This window comes from Neopelma chrysocephalum, unplaced genomic scaffold, assembly GCF_003984885.1.
Source record: "Neopelma chrysocephalum unplaced genomic scaffold, ASM398488v2 Primary Assembly neopelma1_45, whole genome shotgun sequence".
Taxonomy (NCBI): domain Eukaryota; kingdom Metazoa; phylum Chordata; class Aves; order Passeriformes; family Pipridae; genus Neopelma; species Neopelma chrysocephalum.
The window spans coordinates 11,835,370-11,851,993 of NW_020897704.1; the positions used below are offsets into that span (position 1 = coordinate 11,835,370).

Here is a 16,624-nt window from a genome sequence, read left to right on the forward strand (position 1 = left end):
TTTTAAAAAGGACATTGGGGTGCTGGAGCGTGTCCAGCAAAGGGCAACAAGGCTCATGAAAGGTTTAGGAACATCTGTTATGGGGAGCAGCTGAGAGAGCTGGGGTTGTTTAATCTCCAGGAGGCTCAGGGGGAACCTACAACGCACGGAAAGGAGGTTGTGGTGAGGCGAGGGCCGGTCTCTTCCACTATGCCTGCAGTGAGGGGACCAAAGGAAACGGCCTTAAGCTGAGACAGGGGAGATTCAAATTAAGTATTAGAAAAAAAATTGTCACTGTTAGGGTGGGCAGGCATTGGAATAGGCTGCCCAGGGACGTGGTGGAGTCACCATCCCTAGAGGAGTTCAAGAGGTGTCCGGATCTGGTGCTGGGTGACATGGATTAGTGGTTTACTGGTTACAGAGGTGGTGCTGGGTGGACTTGATGATCATAAAGGTCTCTTCCAACTTTGATAATTCTACGATGCTACAACTCCATGCCCCAAAGAGGGGCCGGGGATGACACCCGCGGGAGCGGGCGGGGCAGCGCCCGCGCAGGCCGCACCGCCGGGGGCGCGCACGGCCCCGCGGCACCCTGGGACTCGTAGGCCGCGGCGGGGACGCGCTCGGCGGGGGCTGCGGGGGGGACTACGAGTCCCAGGCGCGCCCGCGGCCGCGGGCGGGAGGAGGCGGAGGCCGGTGCCCGCCCGCACCCCTGGGCTCCTCACCTTGGAGCCGAGCGGCAGCTGGAGGAGCCAGGCTGGAGGGAGGCGGCGCCGGGAGGTGAGCGGAGCGCGGGCGGGCGTGAGCGCGGTGTGCGGGGACGGTGGTGGAGGGGTCCCTCCTGAGCGGATCCCGCTCCCCCTTGAGCGGATCCCTCTCCCCCTCAGCGGGTCTCTGCTGAGGGACCGTGAGGAGCGTCGCTCGGGTCGGGCTGTCCCAGTGCCTGCGGCTCCAGCTCGGTCACCTAGGGGCGGGGGTGGCCTGGGGGTCTTGTCCCTGCTCCTTTCGCCCCCTCACCCCGGCCAGCCCTGGGAGCCGCCGGAGCCCCGCGGGCGGCGGGAGCGGTGTCAGGGGCGCCGGGGCAGCCCGGGCCGGTCCGCGCCCCCTCAGCGTGGGGGCTCCCGGGCAGCGCCCGCGCCGCTGTAACTGTAGAACACGAGGAGCACCAAAGGGGAAACCAGGGGGAGGTTGAGAGATCAGTCATTTCCTCGTGGGGTGGCCGCGACCCTCCGGCTTCGCGCTGCGGGCTCTCGGTTTGGGTCGGAGCGACGACTCTCCCGATAAGTCTTGTAACAACAAGAAATAACTGCTTTGCACTTTATTGCACCAGCTTCAACCCAGAGATCTTCAAAACCTTTCCCAAACCTCGATTGAACTATTCCCTCCATCACCCCCCGCCCCCCGGCCCGCCTCCTGCCCCTCCAGTTTTCAGTCACAGAACAAGATTTTGCCTTTCCCTATGTTAGTGTTTTTTAAGTTCTGGTTCACGACCTGTGGGAACATTTTGAACTCCTTACAAGGGATCAGTGAAGGCAACTAGGAAAAGCCAGCCAGAAAAGTAAGTAGGCTTAAAATTTGCTATGTTCATGCCCGTGCTGCTATTGCAAAACTTTGAATTGTCTGAACATTGAAATATGGTTGAAAGCTGTTCTCAGGATGCTTTGAGATTTCAGATAAGCCAGGCAGCTGCAAGCATTTAGAGATAGTCCAGTAGTAAGGAAAAGGAAAAAACATTAGATTACTGCAATTATTTCTGCTGATGATTCAGCAGAATATACATTCATAATTTTTCACATCTATTCCAGTAACACAATTGTACAGCATTGGTTTGGATGTGGATGACTGACAGCAAGGGTGTGGGCACTGGAATTATTTTGCCTGAAGGTTTCACAAAGGAAGACTAAAATCTGCAAACAGACATTTAAAATGTCTTTTACTAAATGTGCAGTAAAAGCTATTTTGGATTAACAGGTGTCTTGATTTATATTACAGATTTTTCATAAGTAAGATGCTACTTTATTAACCACTGTAGAAATAGAAAAACTAAGGTAATTACTGTAGAATTTCAGAAGCAAGCACATGCAGGTGACTTGCACTGAATTAACCCTGTGGGGATCAGCTCTTACCTTCCTCAAGGGGTAGTAATCACACTTCGAAATACTTGGTTTATGGCAATGCTAAGCCTTCCTAAGACACAATAGACATTCCAGTTCTGCATTTAGCAGTATTTCCAAAGTAAAGTATTTTATCAATTGTCTTGCACTGTATTGTGAAACATCTCTGAAACAGGATGTGGAAAAGGTATAGGGAGAGATGGAGTTTCACACATGCAAAGCTGCTGTTGGTAGCTGATAAAGCATATTCATTTGCAATAGCATTTACCTCCTTCTACAGGCTTGAGGGTATTTAATTCAGCAGTCTCATGCTGAAAGCTCCATGACATTTAAAAGTATATTTGTGGGGGGAGCTGGGACAATATTGGGTTATATCTGGAATTAGATTTCACTGAAGGAAAGCTCTAAGTCCAGTAAGAAAAAAACCCTGCTGCTACTTCCACGCCTGGATTCTGATCACTAAACTGTATTTTCTCTGTTTGAGTAATCTGTATGGGGCTGATATGGCTTTTTATTTATACTGTAGAAACTCTGGGCAGGGTAACAGTTTTTTTAAAGGCTGATATAAGTAAAAAAAGTGAAGATGACTGAACATGATCCAGGTGAGAGGCCTAGAAAGTAGTGACATTTTTAGCCTCTGCCACAAACTGAGCCCTGTTTTCTAAGCTGAGTGCTTACTGAAATGCTCTGTTGGGTTCAGCCATCAGCTCTTAAAACTTGGAGCACTAAACAGCCACTGAGTCTTGCCTTTTGTTTGTAATTTCTAGTCCATTACTGTAGTTCAGATCAGTTTTTCATAGGTATAGTAGTCTGTCCACCAGAATGCAATGCTTTTAGAACTTAGATATTCCAAAACCATGTGGAAAGTTGGTTATTATTTAATGTGATGCTAAAATCATGCAGTACTCAGGCACAGGTCTAGCACATGGTGCACTGCAGTTGTTCTTTTGCTATCAACTTGAGAAAGAAGAACTGAACATGTGTTTATCTGCTCTGACTATTATTGTAGTATAGACAGACCATTATTGTCTTAAACTACTATTGATTTGGGCTGTAACTGTAGCCTGTGTAAATGTGACCAAGACTTCTATGCAGCCAGTGAATTGCCCAGAGAAGCACAGAGTCCTTTGAGCTCTGCTGCCTCTCTTGGTCTGTATCTGATGAACTGCTGACTGCTATTTTTTTTCTATTTTATCACTGATATAATTTTTCCTTAAGAACTCATTTTCTGAGACATGTGTTTTTCTGTCTGGATCATTTGGTAGATTTGCAGCTTTTAGCAGAAGATGACCGTGCTGAAGCTAAAACCCTCAAGTTCTAATTAGCCTGTTGAGTTCCCAGTTAAGTTTAATGAATTAAACACCTGCCTTATTCTGATGAGTTTCTTTCCCTAGATCTGTCAGCCAGCAGAATGTTGTCCTGCTAGATCCTATCTCCAGATAGTCCTTCTTGATTGTTTTTCTAATATGGCTACAAGATGTGCCATTGCTGTTATTTTATAACTAGTTATCTGTAGCTTTTTGCTGCTCAGAAGTATAAGCAATAGTGAAGTGCAGATCTCGTAGTTATTTTCCATGTACCCAGGTAATGAGAAAGCTATAGACACCAGTCGGGTATTTCCATGGATGTGAAGATATGGCTGTAAGTTCGTGCAGGCAGTTGAATGAGTTTTGCAAGTCAGTTGCCTTTATAGGATTTAGATTTTATTTATGATTGTAAGGGTACACATGAATCAACTGGCCTATGCAGAAACTTGGAGTACTGTTCTCAAAAACTTGCATTAACTATTTCTGTTATTTTGTGGAAGACCTCCCATGTGACAAACAATAGTGTGATTGCCTTCTTGGAAGTTTTTTTACAGTGAATCTGTATTTTTACTGCTTGGGTGGAATCTTTTTCTCTAACCTTCACTAAAAACTTCTCAGTTTTTCACAAGTGGTGGATCAAGTTTTACTGCTCTGCTTTGGCTGTTGCATACAATTTTGTATGTCCAGTGTTGTTTGTGTTCTTGTGTTGCTGAGAGTTACTGGGGTTTTTTTTAGCTAATTAATAGATTATAATCTGTTAATTGAAAACCTGAGATTCTGACACATAGACTGGGCTAGAGCTAAGGTCAAATTGCACTTTTTCATTTATTTTATGGAAATCAGGTTCTGAGGCAGGACTGGTACTTTTGAGAACTCCTCAAAAATACTGTCATAACTAACCTCTCATCCAAGGTCAGGTGGGACTTTGTGCAACCTGGTCTGGTGGAAGGTCTCCTTACCCATGGCAGAGGGGTTAGAACTGGATAACCTTTAAGGTCCCTTCCAACTCAAGTCATTCTATGATTCTAAAGCACAGACAGAATTTTTCAATGCAAATAAAAGATTGCGGTGTTTGTTTAAAACGTCCTTGTTGGAGTTCAGTCTAGTAGGGCCAGATCAATTAAGCTCAATTAAGGATTGAGCTGAGTAGGCATTAACAAAATTTCAATTTGAGACACCTGCTTTTTATGGAGCAGAATTCAAAACTCCATATACCATCTAGGAGAAAACTTGGGCTGCTACTCAGAGGTGCCCACTGGAGCTGCCTATTCCTGTTCTCACAGAGCTCTGCTAACCTCAAGCGTATCTGAAGGGTTACATCAGCAACAAAGCTACAGATCTTTCACAGATACAGACATCTGTAATATCTTCTCTGAATACAGAAGTTTTGCTGCTGCTGTCATAACTTCATGGCATAACATGGTTCAAGTGCTTTCACAGAGGAAGCTAGACCTGAGTTAATTTACCACTGTAGCATGTTGGCATCTAACCGGGCATCTCCTGCTTTACCAGGATCCTACCATAGCTTTGTAGTTTTGACATAACACTGTTTTCTAAGCCTTCCCTATTTCTTTCAGGTTTACTATTTCTTTACCTTCTGTCTCTGCTCCATTGCATTTTTCATTTTGAAATTTTGCACTATACTTCTTTTTTTCTTGTTTTCAGTTCTGTATTATATGTTTCTGGATTTGTTTCTCTGCCAGTTTCATGTTTAAAAGAAATACTTAAGACCTTTTTTTCACTGTGATATTGCAGTGCTATAGATGGTGCTTCATTTATGTCCATATAGCTGAACAGGTGACCTGAGCATTTAACTAACGACAGATGTAGTGAGTCTGATTTTTCTTTTTCCCTGCTTTCTGATGGCATTTGTTTCTTTTACATATGTGTTCCTGAGAAAGAAAGGTTCTTGCAAGAAGAAGTCATAAGAAAATTACTCAATGAACCTTTCTTCATTTTCATTTGATGATCCTCAGCCCAGATAGCCTTGTTGCTCTCCCAGTTCCTTCATCATGACACCTTGTTTCAGTGTTAGCTCTTGCAGGAAACCATTCAGTTAGGGTTGTTCTGCCAAACACACTTGAAGAGTCAGTTGGAGAACTCTTCAGCTGTGTAAGGGTTGGACTTTTTGCTTGTGCAGTTAAGAACAGCCATGGGGCTGTCTCACATTAAAATGTGAGCTCTGTCATCAGCCACAGAAGAAATACAAAGCCATAAGGTGAGCTGCAAATAAAGCAGGGGGTTGCTGTGAAGTACTTGTTAGAGAAACTTCTCTACATGTTCATTTTAAATGAAATTTAAAATATTTCAAGGAAAAGCAATGTTGGCCTGTGTTTGTTGTGTACTCATGGCCTTTGTATGTAACCTTGGCATCAAGATGTTGAGGAAGGTTATTCCCACTGTCTGGCACTCACCTTCAGACCATGAAGCAGCACTTTTAAGTACATAGGAGACAGGAGAACACTATCACTTGGATAATATTATCTTAACCAAGCAACGGTTGCTTAAATGGGGACAGGATCTGTCCTAAGTCACATCCTACTTACTGCTCATGTAGGATTTGGTTTGATACCTAGTCCACTAAAGGTATACACAGAAAACACATATTGGAAAGTAGCTCCCAAGAATGAAATGTTTCTTCCAAATGCAGATCCTAACATGGACAGGGAAGTTGAGCTTCTCTCTCAAAACTATTAGGAAGAGAGTTGCAGCTTTGATAAATAGTGCTACTACTTTCCCAGGGAGTGGCTTCCCTATGCTGAAGTTCTTTGTTGCCTTTCAGAAGCAGGAGTTCTTCAGGAATTTCTTCAGGCATGGCAATGGCTGTAGCCTGTTCTCCAGAGGGACAGATCCTTTCAGAAAGTGTTAAGAAGAGAGCCTTCTAGAGGATCCTTGGAGACTTTTCAAAACCTTACATTAGTTAAGTTTTTCAGCAGTGAAACTGGAATATAAATTTACAATCTCATACTAAACACCCTCTTCTTCCCTCTCCTCAACCCAGTCGTTTTCTCCTGTGACCACACTGTGTTTTACTATCCTTCAGCTTCCTCTCTGACTTGAGAGGTTTGCACTGTAAACATGATGACTGAAATAATTTTGGTTATAAATAACGACCTTCTATTTTTTTTGTTGTTTATTTTTAGCTTGATGAAGCACTTGAGAGGCTAGTGATGTGTGTAAACAGGGTTCATGAAGCAAACACATAGGGGAGAACTCTGTTGGTGGCTTTTCTGCAGAAGGGAGTGTGTCACAGAATCATGTGACTTCTCCCTTCTGCACAGATACTTGTTTCATGTCCGCTTGTTTCACTTTGCCTCAGAAGTTGAACCAGCTGCTAGAGATCATTGGTGCACTGAGATCACATGAAGTATAGAAATTATTCTGGCTGAATTTGATGTGTATGCATTATCTTGATTTATGTTCTCTCCTGTGATCAACTGGAGCTTTGTGCTGAAGACTGTTCCAACAAAGTTTTTGGCAGTGGATTATCTCTGGAAAAATGAAACTGGCTAATGATTACCTGTCTCTGGGGTGGTGTACATCCTTATCAGTCTGCTTAAGCCCAGCCAAGGGGTCATCACCCATGATACCGTTCTGATTAACTTATCTGATTCACTGTCAGTAGCTGCTGCTTTTGGCAAGGGGAATGAGGATGGCAGTTCAGACCCAAGGTCGTTGAAGTCACAAAAAGTAGGAATAGGAATGATCATACTGCCATGGGTTCTCATGGTTGTCAATGTGTTTGCACTGGAAACAGAAGCCATCTCTTATCTATATCTCAGAGGAAAGGAGACCAGTGTTCTGCTGCTCAAAGTGCTCCAGGTGTTTGTCATGTGGAATTGATTAAACAGCTCAATCATCATAATAGGTTTCTAAAACCTTCTCTTGTTGAAAACAAACATAAGATTGCTGGTTGATAAGAGATACCATTTAGATACTAATGAATTCATTAGTCCATGGAGTAAATCTTTGGAGGCTAAAGTATTTTTTGGCAAGGAACATGAAATATAAATTATCCCTTATCAGTTACATAATCTTTTTTTTATATTTTTAAATATATATGTCTGATTTGTTAACATTTTGAGAGACGCCTCACATGTTATTATTGTGCTCTTTTCAGTGGATATGATCAGTTTATTAGAGGAAAATATATCATACTGAATCCAACAGCCTGAGGAAAGTGAGGCTGCTGCTCTATATCCCCAGGTCCAGCCAGGCCCAAGGCTGAAGATGTATTCCCCATAAACATACACACAGGGAACAAATGTACACAGCATATTTACATTTAGACATGGCAAGTCATGCAGATGAGACAGGCAACACCTGCCTCGTCCCCCTCCCCTCTCTGGCTAAGCAGGATGGAGATCCAATAGTAAGAGTATATGTACTTATGTAGAGATACACACACACACATGGACAGGGTGGATCCCTCCAGCACCTGGGCTCAGACACCCCATCTGCCCAGTAGCTACTTCATCCATTCTCCCCAGTGCTGGCAACTGGACATGTGAGCCCTCAAGGCTGTAGCCCCACTCCAGTTGTTGGTACAGACCATCACATGTGCGCACATGGGACTGGCCAGGTCTTCCAGGTCCCAAGAGCTGCCCCCACCCCATGCTCTTACTCTTACAGATAGGCACATGCTTTCACACCCAGAGCAGGCAGGGACTGCCGTGGTCCCATAGCTGACCCTCATGTGCTGCTCTGGACTGGTGGAGGTGAGCTTTTGATAGGCTGATGGCTCATGTGGTGGACCTGGCAGTAGCCCAGCAGGGTGTTATCGACTCTCCATTCTGCTGTTGTTCCTCTGAGTAACTCTGTGGTCGGGCAGAGAAGCTTTTATCATACAACCCAACACAGTTTATGTAGCCATCTCACCTTTCTGTGAAGAGTGGAAATTTTACCTGTCTAAAAGCTGCATAGAAATTTAAGGTCTTGAGGTTTTTTATTTCTTTTTTTTTTTCCCCAAAATTTCATTACTGGAGTTCATTTCTTAGATTAGGATTTACACAAGGAAAATTCTGTTTGTTTCACAAGTTATTTCTAAATTTGAGAAGTTTTACATGAAAGCTTCAGGTCTAGACAATCCAGTTGTTAGTGGCTTTAGTGGGAGTAGTGGAGGAGGAACGAGGATGATAAGCACAGTCCAAGAAAACTAGAAGAACACATTCCTTATGACCTCACCCAGTCATTTTACACCTTTGTGCTTGTTTTAAAAAACAAATATGACTCAAGGTAAAAAGTGGAAGGGCACAGGGCACTGGGGAATGAGGCCAGAGAGGAAAGAAAGAAATGAGCGAACATGTGGTTCCTAAAATCACCTGGGTTTGTGTTTTGCCTCTTCAGACAGTAGGAACAGAGCTTGCAATAACTCTGCTTTTCAGTGTACATGTGGCAGAACATATTTTGCATAGAGTGGCAGTATTTCCACCAACTCTTTGGGTGATGGCAATCACCTGTATTTGTAAACTTAAAGATACAAAATACTTCATAGATTTTGCAGCTCACGATCAAACGTGGAATTTCCTGGCCCGGGACACACTATAACACAGTAGTAGTACTGTCCGTCTGTGCTTTCCCGTTACTTAAAGCAATTCTGTGCTTAGCTACCAGAAGAAGGGTTTTCTGCTCTTTTAAAACAGACAAGACAAGATCTGCCAGTGACTGTCCTCTGTTGCATTAGGTGGTTCAGATGCATTCAGGTTAAACATATGAGGTTAAAAGCTAAAGGGCCTATTAAAGCTGCAATAGTCACACAGTACAACATTCTTCATGTCTCCAGCTGCTTTTTTTTTTTTTATCCCCACAGTTGCATTTTGAATCTAAGGAACAGCAGCGAAATCATCATCCCTATAAATTTTATGACTGCACTCTGATTCATGTGCATTGGATCAAAAATTATTGTCCTCTGCAAGAATCAGTGCAGATGGCTTGACAGCCCTCCTTTATCAGCTAAGATTGGGAAGAGAAAGTACTAAATTATTAGTGAGAGTGTTATAAATTCATGTTTGCTTCACCTTTTTTTTTTCTCTAACACCTTCAATTTGATAATAGCAGTAAAGACATGATAGGCCTTTATCAGTCAGATAAAGAATTGCCAACTCATAAGTCTTTTGCATGCAGCTTTTAACTACTTCAGCTCAATTCTTATCTGGCTGATAAGAGTAATGGCAGTGTTTCTTACAGTTTTTTAACTTTATTCTTGCCATGAAGTTTAAAGGTCGTTCGAGAGCAGTATTCCTCTATCCACCATTGCCTATCTCTTTCCTTTGGATAAAGGTCGGTGAGTTTTCAGAAATCATAGTGGTAAGCTTTGTCTTCATGAAAATGACAGTACCTTCTTTTGCTCTTCCTCAAGCATTCTGGGAGTGAAGGACAAGGCTGAGTTTCCAGTCATGAAATGCTGCTATTTTGCTACTCTGTGGACAACGTGTATCATCTGTTGTAAACACAAACATCTCAATCTTTGCTCAGTGTGTGCTTTTGCAAAAGAGATGGATGATATTAAAGACTTTAATCTTTATTGTATTACCTACAGCTTAGCATGTAAGGTTGCCATTATAGCATGTGCTTATGGAGGGCTGTTAAGATGAAGTTGGTGACATGACATGGAATACAGAACATGATATATCCAGCAATAGTTATGGGGTAGATTTAGGACCTCTTTTAATGGTGTGCAATTTGTTCTCTGTTCTAGTATCCACTGTGAACTATAGCTAAAGACAAGATCCTATTGTATCCTCCCTCAAGTTTACTTTCGTGTTAGCTGGTTCCATGATTCAGTGCAGTGTAACTTCTTTGTTCAAACAAACCCAGAAATGTTCAGTCTACAGTTTAAAAACCTTCAGCCTGAGTGGTGAAACTTGGGTTGTGACCTCAGGTAGCATTTCAAACTAACACCACCATCTGGTTAACTTATTTAGAGTTGAGTTTTGTTCAGTTAGTCAAATACACCTGTACCATTTATTTTACCATGAAAAACAGAGGCAGGACAAAACTTCTGTTGTTCTGTATATGCTCATAGTACCTGGAAGAGTTGAAGCATTTGTACAGAACTGGAGATCTCAAGACCTCTCCATGTCTAGATTTACCTTACAAACTCACATGGCTCTTCCAAATATTAACCAATCTCCTTGAAGTTTAACAAACTCAAATGTGGAAATTCAGGACCTGAATTGTCTGGGATTAGCAGGGCACTGTCTTATGTTGCTGTGTCTTGGAGCAGAAAGAAGGCAGGGTGCATGTTTTTAAAACCTTGACTAGAAACCTTTTGATATTATATTCTTATTTTATTGGAGAAGTTTGGCCAAAAACAAGCCTCTGAACTGATTTGGTTTGCATGCAGCTGTAGTTTTTATTTGTTCTGATTTGTTTGAGTTGGTTTCCTGTTTAAGGCTGATTAAAATAGTTTCTTAATTTGTGAATAAGGCCAATGTTGCCAGAACACACCAATTAATTACCACAAAAGATAGATTCTATGTGAATAATGACATAAGGTACCATTGTGGAATCACAGAATGGTTGAGGTTTGAAGGGGCCTCTGGAGATCATAGATTACAACCTCCCTGCTTAAGCAGAGTCACCTAATACAGGTCACCCAAAACCATGTCCAGCCATGTTATGAACATCTCCAAGGTTGGAAACTCCACAACCTCTGTGGGACACCTGTTCCAGTGTTTGGTCATGCTTGCAGTAATTTTTTTCCTTGTGTTTATACTGAATTTTTTGTATCTCAGTTTGTGCCCATTGCTGTACCAGGTATTTATATCCACTGATATGATTTCCCCGTCCCCTCTTCCCCTCTCCAACCTGAACAATCCCAGCTTTCTCAGCCATTCCTACTATGTCAGGTGCTCCGATTTCTTAGTCATCTTTGTGTCCCTTTGCTACATCCTCTCCAGGATGCCCATGTCTTTCCTGCACTGAGGAGTCCAGAACTGGACCCAGCACTCCACGTGTGCCTCTCCAGTGCTGCGGAGAGGGGAAGAATAACCCCCCCAACCTACGGCTATCCCTGCAAAAGGCAACTGCTGTCCTCCTTTGCCAAAAGGACACATTGCTGGCTTATGTTCAAATTTGTTGTCCAGCAGGACCCACAGGTCTTTTCCTGCACAGCTGCTTTCCAGATGATTGATTCCCCAGCATTTACTATTTCATTGGGCAGTTTCTCCCAAATGCAGGACTTTGTGCTTCCCTGTGTTGAACTTCGTGAGGTTCTTGTCTGCTCATGTCTCCAGCCCATCGAGGTACTTCTCTGCATGACAGTGTAACCAGCTGGTACATCCACCACTCTCTTCAGTTTTGTGTCATCTACAAGCTTGCTGAAGGTGCAATCTGTCATATCATCTGGGTCATTAATGAAAATATTAGAGGATACTGGCCCAAGGTATCAGCTCCTGAGGTACCCCAGTAGTGATAGACCTCCAGCTGGACTTCTTGCTGCTAATCATAACCCTTTGAACCTGGCAGTTCAGCCAGGCTTCTGTCCACCTCAGTGTCTGTTGAGCTAACCCATACTCCATCATCTTGTTTTTGAGGATGCTGTGGGAGACTTAAGTCATACGAAGCCTTGGAAAACAGAAGATAAAGAATATCACTGATGTTCCCTTTTCTACCAAACAAGTCATCTTATCATAAAAGATGAAGAGACAAGAAGAGACATGACTTTTTCCTTCATAGATCCATGCTGACTACTCTCAATCATCTTCTGGTCCTTAACATATTTGAAAATTATTTACAGGGTTACTTGTTTCATCACCTTCCCAGAGATCAATATAAGGCTGACCAGCCTGTAGTTCCTTAGGTTCTTTTTCTTACCAGTCTTGAAATTCAGAGTGCCACTGGCTTTCTTCCAGTCCTTAGGAACCTCCCCAGTTGTCATGACCTTTTCAAAGATAGTCAAGAGTGGCCTTGCAAAGGCAGTGGCCAGCTCCGTCATGGGTGTCCTTTCAGGTCCCATGGACTTGTGTATGTCCAATTTTTTTAAATGTTCACTTACCCAATCCTTTTGCATTAATTGAATGTTTCCTTGCTCCAGACTTTCCCACTGCTCTTGAGGGCTGGGATTGTCAGAGGCTGACCTTACCAGTAAAGAATGAGGCGAAGTTCATCTTTCACCATGTATTTTGTCACCTTTATAGGAGAGGGCCCAATTTTCTGTAGACTTTCTCTAGCTGCTGATATATCTGTAGAAGCCCTTCTAGTTGCTATTTGTATCCTTCTTCAGATTCAGTTCCAGGTGGATTTTTGCTTTCCTAACCCTGTCCCTGCATGCTTTAAGTGTCTCTCTATTCTTCCTGCATCATCTGTCCTTGCTGCCACCTCTCATATGCTTCTTTTTCATCTGTGAGTTTTGTCAGGAGCTCCTTGTTCATCTACGTAGGCCTCCTACCATTCTTGCTTGAATTCATGTTGCTTGGGATGGTCCGTTCTTGAGCCTGGAGGATGTAATACTTGAAAATCAACCAGCCCTCCAGGAGCCTTCTCTTCAGGACCATATCCCATGGACCTTCTAAAGCAGGTCCCTGAACAGGCTAAACTCTGCTCTCCTGAAGTCTGGGGTTATAAGCCTGCTTCATGTGTTGTTTCTCTTAGGATTCTGAACTCCACCATCTCATGGTCACTGCAGACAAGGCTGCTCCCAGACTTCACATTCCTGACTAGCTCTTCCCTGTGTATAAGTATCATGCCCAGCAGAACATATCTCCGTGTCAGGTCCTCCATCACCCGTGGCAGGAAGCACATCACTGCACCTCAGAAGGTTCCTGGGTTGACTGTGCCCCACCTCGCTGTGCTGCCCTTTCAGCAGACATGAAAGTGGTTACAGTGTCAGCGTCACTGGGCAGAAGCTAATACACTGGGATTCATGGATAGCTCACTGTCTGTGACAGGGCAAGATGTGAAGTAGGAAGTGGTATTTGTGGGTAGGTAGACCCTGACATGGAAGAAAAGTGCTGTGTATGTTAGTGGCCAAACATACATCTTGGTGTGAACAGCATTGCTGTAAATATGAAAATGTGATAATATGGAGGTGAGAAAAAAGCCAGGGGGCAGTTCAGGTGGAAATTGCTGGTAAAACAATCCTATTCTACTGTTGACTGGATCTAAGTCTGCAGGTAGGAAGAAAAAAAAATTGTAATTCTATAAGTTACAATTTGCTAACACAAGAAAACAATCTACGACTTCCTCCTGAGGAGAAGAAGAGGGGCAGACACTGATCTCTTCTCTGTGGTGACTAGTGGCAGAACCCCAGGGAATGGCTTGAAGTTGTGTCAGGGGAGGTTTAGGGTGGATATTAGAAAAAGATTCTTCACTCAGAGGGTGGTGGATGCTGGAACAGGCTCCCCATGGAAGTGGTCACAGCACCAAGCCTGAGTTGAAGAAATGTTTGGACAATCCCCTGAAGCATATGGTGTGATTCTTGGGGATGGTCCTGTGTAGGGCTAAGAGATGGACTTGATCCCTGTAGGTTCTGTGATTCTGTAATTCACAAAACATCATTCAGGCTCCTTGATGAACTGAAACTGTGGAAAGATGTAAAAGAAGCCTCAGGAGTACAAAGGGGTACTTAATATGATATTGTTCTTACAATATCTAAAACAAGTTTTAGATGTTTCACACAATAAAGACTGTGGTGTAAATAAAAAAAATATAATTTTAGTAAAAATATCCTTTTATGACTGACAGTGTAGGGAAAATGTTGCTTAAATAATACTGGAAAATGAAGAGATGCTAGACTGTGTCTGTCCTAGGAGATAGAGACCAGCAAGACCAGCAAGAGTGGAAAATTCCAGCACCTTCATCAGGCTGAAGGCTTAGATAGCAATATCGATATTTTGCTGCTGCTCAGACTGTATTTGCTGAATCAGAACATTGGACCAATCATGGTTAGCTTTGTCCGAGTGTTTAGATAGCAATTTGTTTCATTTCTGCATGGTAACCCTTTCCTAGGAAAGTATTGATGTACATCTAAAAACTGAACACCCCTGGGTGAGCTCCCTTGGTTGAAGGCAAACACATGCTTAAGTGACTTGCTGGACTTGAGCCCAAGGGCCTTGTTCACCATTATGGCTCTGTTTCCCGTTGCACTCACGTTCTGTCATCAAATGTAGCACTAGCCAAGCATCTCTGCTTAACGATACAGCAGCCCTGTCATTTTCCTCATAATTTGGAGTTATGTTTCTTGCCCAGTATTTCTAGAAGCAGCCAACACGGGGCAAAGGAATTAGCAGCGTGTCTCCTAAATATGTTAAGATGTTGATGGCACTGAATCAGACAGACCAATAGGTCTTTACAGACCTTCTGGCTAGTTTTAAAATTGTGCACATCTACTGATTCCTGTTTTAATGGGTGCGGATTGAGAACAGCAGTAAGTGGCACATCCATTGAGATAATAATTGTTTGAAAGTAGTGAATTGTGCATCCTTGCGATGCTGTCTGGAAAAAGAAGCCTCTGAAACTGAGGAAAAAACAGGTTGATGAATGCAGGAAGCAACTGAACTATCTGGAAGAAAGAAGTGGGTTTCTCAGTGTTAAGATCTGAGTTCTGCCTTTTGGAGATGGATGTGCCAGTGTGTGAGTAAGCAGGAAGTAACTCAGCAATAATCTCCCTCCAACAGTGATGTATTCTTTAAAAACTGAGGAGAAAAATCCAGGTAAACATGAATACAGACTTCCAACTTTGTTTCAGCTATTATTTACAGAGTAATTAATGCAAAACTTTCTTTACCCAAGAGAAGCATAAATTAATGGCTTCCATATACTAAAGACTGAGCGTGGTTTATTTTCTTACTGCTGTTACAGACTATTCAGTTAGACTCTAGTCACAGTTCTTGTCTCTAGCTTGTCAAAATACATTATTTGAAAGGAAATGCCAAATCTGATGTTAAAAAAGCAACCAAACTTAAATTTTGTCTTCGGTCAGGTTTTTCAGTGAAGACTGTGGAACTTTTCTTCCTTGACTCCTGCTGTGTGAGATCAGCTATGGAACATGCTCAAGAACATGAAGCATGTCCTGAACAAACTCAGAGGTATTGTGTAGAGAGACCAATATATAACCAAGAGCTCTTGCAAGGACAGCTGCACAGGCGACAAAGAACACCTCAGACTTTAAAGCAGAAGATTGCACATTCTTGTCGGTAGGGTTTTGTCTTATCTTTATTTTATTGGTTAGAAATACTCTAATTCTTAATTGATGCATGCACATAGCTGGTAATCTCTTCAAAGAAATCTAAAAGATAAAACCACTAATTCTACTTTGATTATTCAGCAAAACTGTGAGGGAGTTGTATATGTACTTTTATTGTTAATGTATAACTATATTAGAAAATGTTGGATACATTAGTTGAATTGACTTCATCAAAGTGCAAAGGGAAAATATGCCTCATAGGAATGTGAAGTATTGGTCAAATCACATGACATGAATTCATAAGACCCAGAGAAATATCTGTCCTTTTTACATGGAGATACTTACAGCCAAATTTGTGCTTCACATGATCCTTTCACAGAAGAAGAATATTGATGTTTGACAGCTGTGTAGAAATCTAAATTATAAGTCTAATAAGGACTTACTAAAGGCATTCTGTAGCTTTCAATTAACTGCCTTGGAATCTTAAGTATCATTTGGTTAGACATGAAATGTCTTTAATTGTATTTCTCTTGCTCCGTTGTACCAGAGAATAGTGAAACTTACTCTAGTTAAGTTCTCATAGCTTTACGTTTATCTATGCTTCATTTGCAGAGTTTATTCAATTTGTTGCTCAAACTTATCTGTCCTGAATAAAAAATATGTGGATCAAAATGCTCCTGACCCATGACTTCATGTGATACAGTTGCTTAAACGTGGAGAAGTGTGGATGACTCTAGTTCCTCTCTCACTTGTAGCAACAAGCTTCTTTAGTACGCAATTTAGTCCCATGAGAATTTAGAAATGCTAACAAATCTCTGCAAGTCTCTTGCAATTCCCTGACACAGAAAAGCATTTGTATGATCCAGTGTTATGTTTTTACCCAAGGTTAAACTTACCACAGTAAGTATGATGCATGGCAGTACTGGATACAGATATTTGTTTCCTGGCTTTATTCATTTGTCCCGAGTCAGGGTTTCAAAAGGTTGCTAACTCTGCTAAGAGCCACAGCTTCAGTGCCTTTCCTTTCCGGGTGAGGAAGGGTTATGTTCTCAAATAGCCTTAGTAACAAGTACTAGTTAAATTAATAGATTCGGGTT

At 42.5% G+C, this 16,624-nt stretch overlaps 1 protein-coding gene across 10 annotated transcripts in view; it reads left to right on the plus strand.

Moving 5' to 3' along the window:
• Positions 1 to 653: 653 nt before the first annotated feature.
• SLC26A5 (solute carrier family 26 member 5) overlaps positions 654 to 16,624 on the plus strand; it is a 36,368-nt gene continuing 20,397 nt past the window's right edge. For 5 of the 10 annotated variants that reach the window (XR_003533597.1, XM_027679387.1, XM_027679393.1 and 2 more), the window contains exons 1-3: positions 654 to 759; positions 1,446 to 1,537; positions 15,320 to 15,537. Coding sequence is in view for 9 of the 10 variants with exons in the window: in XM_027679387.1 (XP_027535188.1) it covers positions 15,383 to 15,537 (155 nt within the window). In the remaining variant the exon portion in view is untranslated. Of the gene's footprint in view, positions 760 to 1,309; positions 1,538 to 13,747; positions 15,055 to 15,319; positions 15,538 to 16,624 lie in introns of those variants that run through there. The other 5 variants (XM_027679390.1, XM_027679388.1, XM_027679389.1 and 2 more) reach the window with 5 other exon arrangements.